The sequence below is a fragment of the Benincasa hispida genome, chromosome 7 (genome assembly GCF_009727055.1).
Source record: "Benincasa hispida cultivar B227 chromosome 7, ASM972705v1, whole genome shotgun sequence".
NCBI lineage: Eukaryota > Viridiplantae > Streptophyta > Magnoliopsida > Cucurbitales > Cucurbitaceae > Benincasa > Benincasa hispida.
The window spans coordinates 16,054,187-16,062,614 of record NC_052355.1 but is presented as its reverse complement, the minus strand read 5'-3'; the positions used below and the strand labels follow the sequence as shown (position 1 = coordinate 16,062,614).

At 37.9% G+C, this 8,428-nt stretch overlaps 1 protein-coding gene across 1 annotated transcript; it reads right to left on the bottom strand.

The window, feature by feature from the left end:
• Window positions 1–1,317: 1,317 nt before the first annotated feature.
• LOC120080995 lies at window positions 1,318–2,705 on the bottom strand. Its single transcript, XM_039035679.1, has 2 exons — window positions 2,633–2,705; window positions 1,318–1,805 (listed from the first exon to the last, which is right to left on the bottom strand). Exons 1-2 carry the CDS (start codon window positions 2,703–2,705, stop codon window positions 1,318–1,320), a joined length of 561 nt encoding a protein of 186 aa, XP_038891607.1.
• Window positions 2,706–8,428: the final 5,723 nt, after the last annotated feature.

Below are 8,428 nucleotides of genomic sequence, written 5' to 3'. Positions count from 1 at the left end.
ACTCACTATACTCGCACAACGCACACCTCTTAGTGGGTTGCTACATGCGTCCTATCTCTAGGCTACACGATTAAGTATGCGATCGCCTTTGATAAATAAAAGATGAAGGTAAATGATGATACAGATAAAGATGATGAAGAAGATGGGATTGAAGGAATTAAGAGATGCATTGATTACAAAATGTCTTAATATATTAAGCTAAAATGTAATACAATACAGAGGTTAGAAGAGAAATGAAGAACTCTACGTCAGGGCTGCCAGTGGTGCCATGGATGAATGGTGGAGATGTCTCTCTCGAGCTCTATCTCTGGCGAAAGCTCCAATCGTCACTCGGTCTAGTTTGTGGAGGTGAAGAATTCTCACTGAAAATCTTGCTCAAGCTCTCATCTGAAAATCTTGAGGCAGAAGTTCGGATGCTTTGAGATGAAGGTCCAATGGGCTATTTATAGGGTTTAAACGCCGACAGCTATAATGATTGCGTTATGTCTCACTACTACCTTTGTAGTGATATGGACAATATCACATCGTCTTATCTTGTTGATAATCCAAAGGTATGCGTCCGAGCTTGATTCAGCTGAAGTATCAATGCGTTCTACCCATCTTGCAATTGTCCTTCTATTATGGTTGTCACTCCGTGGCCGCAATCTCCAATTGATCACCGCATTCGCTTGATCACTGCAACTTTCATGCTATGGACGCATTCGATCACCGCAACTTCCATGCGATGGACGCATTCGATCACCGCATGCATTCGTCTATGCGATAGCTCGTTTTTCAGCGCATGCGTTTGTCTTTGCGGTCGCCTGGCTTCAGCGTATGCGTTTGTCTGCGATTGCTTATTTCCAATGCATGCGTTTGATTCCTACGATAGCTACAAAAATAAACACTTTGGCACGGAGTAACAAATAATATTGGGGGAAGTGAGGATTTGGGTGCTAATCGACGCAAAACTCAATTTTTCGCAAATTCCAAGTATTATTACTGCATTTTCTACTTATTAGCCCTCATAATTCTAAATAAAAGGCTTATAATAACTAGCATTTCTGCCAGTTATCAACGGTCTAGTGTAAAAGTAACTTTTACTAGTATAAACTTGGCCGTCTTGGTTAGTCTATCGACTATAACCCAAATGCCATCGTATCCTGGGGGCGTTCTAGGAAATGCAAATAGAAAGTCCATTGTCACATGCTCCCACTTCCACTCAGGCACTAGAAGTGGGTTTAGTAGACCTGTTGGTCTTTGCCTCTCAGGTTTCACCTGTTGACAGACTAAACATTGGTCTACATATTCTGCTATGTCTCTCTTCATCCCAGGCCACTAGTAAGATCTCTTTAAGGTTCTATACATCTTGGTGCTTCCTAGATGCATAGCATAAGCAAAACTATGTGCTTCTTCCAGAATGGCTTGCTTAAGCCGTAACTTATTAGGCACACACATTCTTCCCTCCTTTTCTGGTACATTATCTGCTCTAAATTGGAAGTCAACTCTAATTCCCTTACTTACATCTTCAGCAATCCTCTGAAGATCATGGTCTTTCAGATGATCCTGCTTAAGGTCTTCTATTAAGGTAGGCCTTTCCTGGAATGTAGCTATCAATCCCCTTGACTGTCCCACTGATAAAGCGGTTCTAGAATTCTTGAATTCCTGTAATAATGTTCCTCTCATTGAGCCAATAATGACCCTGAATCCCGCGGATTTCCTACTTAACGCATCCACTAAAACATTAGCCTTAACAGGGTGGTACTCAATGGAACAGTCATAATCTTTGATCAGCTCAATCCATCTTCTCTGTCTCAGATGAAACTCTTTTTTTATAAAAAATATATTTTAAACTCTTGTGATATGTGAATATTCTGCAACACTCTCCAAATAAATAATGTCTCCACAACTTTAGAGCCAAATCAACTGCTGCTAGCTCTAGATCATGCGAGGATAAATGCTCTCATGCTTCTTAAGTTGACGAGATATTTGAGAATCTACCCCTTCTACAAATTCTTCACTTTTTGTTCTTCTCCTTGTGAGATATTTCTCCGGAAAAACAACCTCGAAATCTAGATTCTCCTAGATTTTAAATGGCACTGATCTCACTTAATTTGCTCAAGTTATTTGCCAAAACCGAGCTTCTGAAGTTCCTCTTCCTTTTATACTTCCTACTGCCTCCCATGTTCAATGGCCCAACCGCCACCTCATCCAACACTTAGTGCTTCCGACCAATTCCAATTAGTGAGTTTCTTCAATTAATTTGTTTTTCCTTCCCTTCCTTTGTAACCCCTGTACGTAACCATAAATCTCTGCTTATGAAATAATTAATATAACATTCTTATGGCTAAACATGATTATATAGGAAACGTAGAGTTGAGGGTTTACAGCTAGTCCCTAGCATAAACATAACATAAGATTAGGCCTAGAGGGGTGTAACCATACATGTCCTTCCAGCCCTGAAAGCATAACCTAATACCTAATTAAAACTTGATCTTAACATAATCGTGAACAAACATAATGCATGGGGTCCCTTGTAAAGAAACATGTTTTAAACTTGTAATGCAACGTAACAATATGAACATAATAAAGCAACATAACAAAGGTACACTACCATAAAACACTTAAAGAGAAGGTGAAATAAACTACTTACCTTTACTGTAATCATATTTATTCCTTATGGTTTGGTCTTGAAATGCTCTTGATCCGATCTTATGCAAACTCATTGCATAGGACGCCCACACTCCTCATGTCAATACATGAGCGAAGCAGGATCACTTCGTTTGTAGCACTTTACAACAAATTGTAACAACTACAGAGTGGGCCACATCCAATAGTGTTACCATAATAAGGTACCCAACCTTATTCGTATACTATAGACATTTTTGGCTTTTTATTGAACTTGACCCACTTTTATGTCTCCTCATAAAGTTCACGTATTCATATAATAGCCACGGATCTTTAGTTTATTGAATTTAGACTTTACAAGTGCAATTCACGTATTCAATAACATCTTTATTGAATAAACGTCAATAACATCTTTATTGATAATAGAACACGTTTAATATTACAAACTGGGAGTTTTAGGACATACAACCCAACATAACCATCGACTCGAATCTCTTCTATCGCTTGACTAGCCACAACATTAAGTTCTTCCGTCAACAATCTCTATTAATCTCCTACCACTCTCGTGCATACTCGATTAACAGTTTAACATGCTAGATCACCCTCAACACCTTTTCTCTCAAGACAGACATTAAGTAGAGAACATTCAATTAGTGATAAGTTAATAAAAAACATTAAGAACAAACATGCTAAAACAATATGCGTAAATTCAATCCAAGAAATAACCAAACCAGTTTTCGCAATCCATAAAACTAGATTAATACCCTAGAAACACAATTCAGTCACTCATGGTTACAACACAAACATAGACCATTCATGAAGTTTCCAAACACAAAAGGATAGAAAATAAAAAAGAGAAGTAATTGCAAGCCATGTTCTTGACTTTTGTCTTCGAATCCAGAATTACAACCCAATGATCTCTTCAAATCTTTGATCCTTTGAAGCTCGGAGATGCCACCTTTGTCCAGAATTACATGCTTCCTATGGTGGGATTTTAATCTAAATGGCACACTGTATGCACATACAAGATTTATTTAATTATAACATACATCAAATGCATAAATAATTAAACACGGACTGATATGGTTTTAGTTTTGAAATAAATAAGCAAACAGAAGCCTAACTATTACAAACAGCTTCAAAACCGTCTTTGAACCGCTCGAACCACTCCAAACCAAACCCAAGCATTTTGAACCAGATTGGATAAGTCTGAACCGGACCAGCCAAAAACCCTTTGAGGCTGAATCGGATTGAACCTCAAGAAAACCAGTTGAACCAGCTGCTCTCGGTCCAAACACAAAATCTCGCTAAGGCCGATCGTGTAACGCTGAAGGCTATCGCCTAGCGTCATCGCCTTGTGTTGTGAAGAGGTACACGATCGCTTAGTGTCTTCTATCTATCGCATAGAGGAATCATTTAGCTCTTGGGTAGAACTAAACGATTGCTTAACACCATTGCCTAGCGCTTCATGTCATCGTTTAGTGTCCGCCACAACTAAACAATTGCTTAGTTCCAGCGCATAGAACATCATCGCATCATTCAGCATCGTAGCTACACGATTGTTTAGATCCATCACATAGAACTTGATCGCATCGCTTAGCACCGCAGCTACATGATCGTGTAATTCCATCGTATAGCACGTCCAACGCATTGTTTAGTTCCCACGCAAAGCAAAACGATCGCGTAGTGCTATCGTATAGCATATCAACACATCATCTAGCTCCTATAAGTACACAATCGCTTAACGTACAACATCACAACAATCAACGCCTATTGCTATACGATCGTCTAGCTTTTCTTCACATCATGTAACACCTGGGACTAGATGATCGCTTAGCAACTGAACCTCAACAATGATTTTGAACAAAAGTTGAAAAACTAGAACAGCAGCTCGGCCTCCTTCACTTGTTTCTTCAATTACATCTTAATTTCAACTCTAATGACTCCAAATAAATTATAGACTCTCAAGAACACATATAAGCTCATCAAAAAAGAGCCAATTACAAATATAAAAGAGAAATTAAAGAGAAATTAAAAGCCAAAACTCATAAAACCATATCAGTGCATCAGTTTCATATAACTCATATAAAACACCCACCACACCAAAATAAAACCGAATTGAATGCTTATATGATGCTCTGATACCAATTGTAGGAATGTATCAACAACAGCGGAAGCAACAAGGATCATTTAAGCACTCTAATTCATTAATTTTGGCAAAATATAAAGCATGCTCTTGCAAAAACTTGCAAAAACAAGTGAGTTCCATGACATACCTTTGTAGAACTTCTTCAAAGCTCGATTTTCAGCTGCAATCTTCTCCGAATCTTGTTGCAAACCACCTCGAGATCTTTCCCACTATTCTCTTAGAGCTCTAGATTGAATTGTGGGACTCAAAACAAGCTTGAATCAAGGGATTATGGAGAATTGCTCACATCGACAATCTTGTTGAAGAACACTTTCTTCACCACGATTTTTCAACTAAAATTCTCTTGATTGCATGCCTCAAATTCACTCCAATCTCTTCAATATATTGCAAATAATCATGCAAGGAAGATAACTGCATGAGTTGTAGCTCATGCTTGGAGTTAATGAAGAAGAGGAAATGGATATTGTGTGAGCATGAAATAGATGAATAATGGAATATCTCAATATTCCATTTTTGCATGGTATTTTCCAATTTTCCAATTTCATCTTAAAATCAAAACTTGATTTTTAAAATCCATTTTGATTTTAAAACTGAAAAATATAATTTTCTAAAATTAATTTCATAAATTAATTTTTAAATAAAACTTAATTAATTGAATATCAAATATTAAATTAATTTTTACACATATCCATCTTTATATATTTAAATCATATTTAAATATAAAATCTTCTATTCCATTTAATTCTAAAATTAAACACGTAATTATTGTTGGGATTGATATCCTAATTCTCTGGGAGTCTCATTGTTTTGTAAAGATACACATTGTTTGATGAATCAAATAATTGTTATTTCATTTTGGCATTTACTCATATCCAATAAACAAAGCTCCTTGGTTATCTTATGTAAACTTAAGCATGTATATGTGATATACAAGTGAATCATGCCTTAAGTGATAACCTAAATAGGTTTGTAGAATAAGGATTAAGGTGGAATACTTGATCCTAGTGATACTACGGATACGGCCTACTTTGTAGAGGTTTGCAAATGTCGTAAACTACTATAGATGGTAGATCCTGACCATTCATGTCGAGACATGCGAGCGGGGGCGTCATATACAAAGAGTTTGTATAAGACCGGACTAAGAGATGACTAGACTCTGTATATAATGCGGTTGATACTAGAGACTTACATCTCACGTAAACGACCATAGGTGACACAACCTTAATCTTGAGTGTTTTGGGAACTCCTGCCTTTGAGGGCGGTCCTTTGATTAGTATGGGTGAGAGTGGCCAAATTTCCAACACAACATGCCTACCTTTTCGGGGACTTGTCTTATCTGAGAGTTGGGAACTGAATCCATGAGATTGAATTCACTCCTTTCCCGAAGTAGGGATAAGTAGAGGGATTGCTCCCTTAAGGGCTGATTCGAGGGCTTGAACATAGTGGCCACAACTTCTCTTTGGAAGAGTGGACTCGGTCATAGTAGGACTATGAATTATGTTCATTAAAAGGATCAGTGGTACTTAAGGAGTAAGATGTAACTACGGGGGCATAACGGTTATTGGTCCAGCTGTACTTGCGAGTGATCTGTGAAGGGTTGTCACACTACTAATTGGTTAAGATGGAGACATAATATATCTGTGGTAAAGAGAGTTCAAATGTCGGTCTTTAGTGGAGCGCCTGGCAGTTAACGGATGGTGGATTCCATGACTAAAGAGTTTAGTCAGTTATTCACGTACCGTTGGAGGTTCGAGCTACAGATCCATAAGGTCCCCTTGGTAGCTCAATGGATTCAGTTGAGGATCAGTTCTTGGTGTTGATTTGAAATATTCAAATTGACAAGAGGTAATTCGATTATATATGATACGATTGGTATGATGTATGAGATGCATCTAGTGGAGGATTAATGTAAATGAGATTTACATTAAGTATCATGGAATAGAAAAAGAGATATGGTTTATAAGTTTCATGAGATGAAATATTAAAACTATGGGTTATAAATATAGTATGATAAGTTGGTTATCATTTATATTTATAATAATATTAATTATTGGATAATTAAATCTGTTTCTCTAATAATCAATTGAGTGGGAGGTTATTGGTGGTTTTCATGGTAACGTGAGATAAAAGAAAAATTGTTTCCTATTTTTAGTATTTTTTTTTCAAAATTGATTTTGAGATTTTCTCTCTCGAAAAAAGAATCTCACGAAAGTTGTCAAGTAAATAAGATTTACTAAGCGATAGCTTGACTAAGGTAAACGATTGAGTAGTGTTTTGTAAGCAACAAGCGATAGACACGGAACTAAGCGATGAGCTAAACGATCGTTTAGCTTTTGCTAAACGATTGGACATCGACCTATACGATAGGTTCAGTCTTCTCCCACTTGCTCAATCGTTTACACGATTGTTGTATGCCCCGTCTTCTGCCTCAAACCAAGTCCACAGAGCCCACCCTCTGGATTCTCTCACCGAGAATACCAAGGTAGCCTTTTTGGTGGTGTCATACTCAACTCGACACCGTCGAGGTTCTGTGGAGGCCGTTCATGTTGTTAGGGTGCTCGTGACTGAGGCAATCGTTGAGTTCAAGTGTGCGATGTTCGTGTTGTGTAGCGGTCGTGTTGGACGAGTATTCGAGGTTGTTGTGTTCGAGCGTTCATGAGGAAGGAGTGTGGAGATGAGTTGACAAATGTTCGTAGCATTTCTCCTTGTTCATTTGTTGTATCATGCTGTAATTTCTGTAATGAATGCATAACCGTATGTTTCTATTTTGACTGTAATTTGTAATGTTCATACATGATTGTAATTTGGAATGATCTTTCCGCTGCTCATGGAAATCCTCGTGATTGATTTTCTTCAATTGGTATCAGAGCCAGGTTGTTCTGATATTCCAAATTATAAGTCTGTTTTGAACTTCATTTTATTGTCGCGATGGGTTTCTGCATTTGTGTTTAATTGTTAAGTGCATTTGTGGATGGAGTTGATAAATGTTTCAGGTTTAATTTCCTTTTAGTTAAAGCTTTCTTCAATTACAAAGTGTTAATTTGTAAGGGCCCCTGTATTAATCGAGACTGTAATTCAAAGTATTTGAGTTAGTCGAGTCATTCGTGATGAAGTTTTGAAGCATGGAGATGCAATTCTCAACGAGGAAGAAGACCAAGCATTGGTTGTATCGTGTAGCTTAAGGTAAACGATCGTTGAGAATTATCTAAGCGATCATGTAGATTTTTCTATGCGATTGTGTAGTATTTACTAAACGATCGTTTAGCTAATGCTAAGCGGTAGGGTAAATCGTTTATTCTATCGTGTAGCGTTGGTTGCCCGATTGAGTAAGCCTTGGAGGAAGACGATCGTAGAGGGAGCATATGATGTTCATCATTTAGTGAAAGGCGAACGTTAGATGTTCGTGTAGTTAGCAAGCCTCATCGCTTAGTTACTACCTACACGATCATGCTTATGCGATACAAAGGAGCTAGCTAAGCGATGGTGCTTTGCGGCATCGTAGTCGATAAGACGCTCGCGAAAGGCAAGCGTTGTGCGGAGCGTTCTAAGCGATCGCGTAACTCAAACTTCATCGCTTAGTAAAAGGTACACGATCGTTAAATGATCGTTTAGCTCTGGGAGCGTTGGTAAGCGATAGAGCAAAGCGTTTGTTTTATTGTGTAGACGATTGCG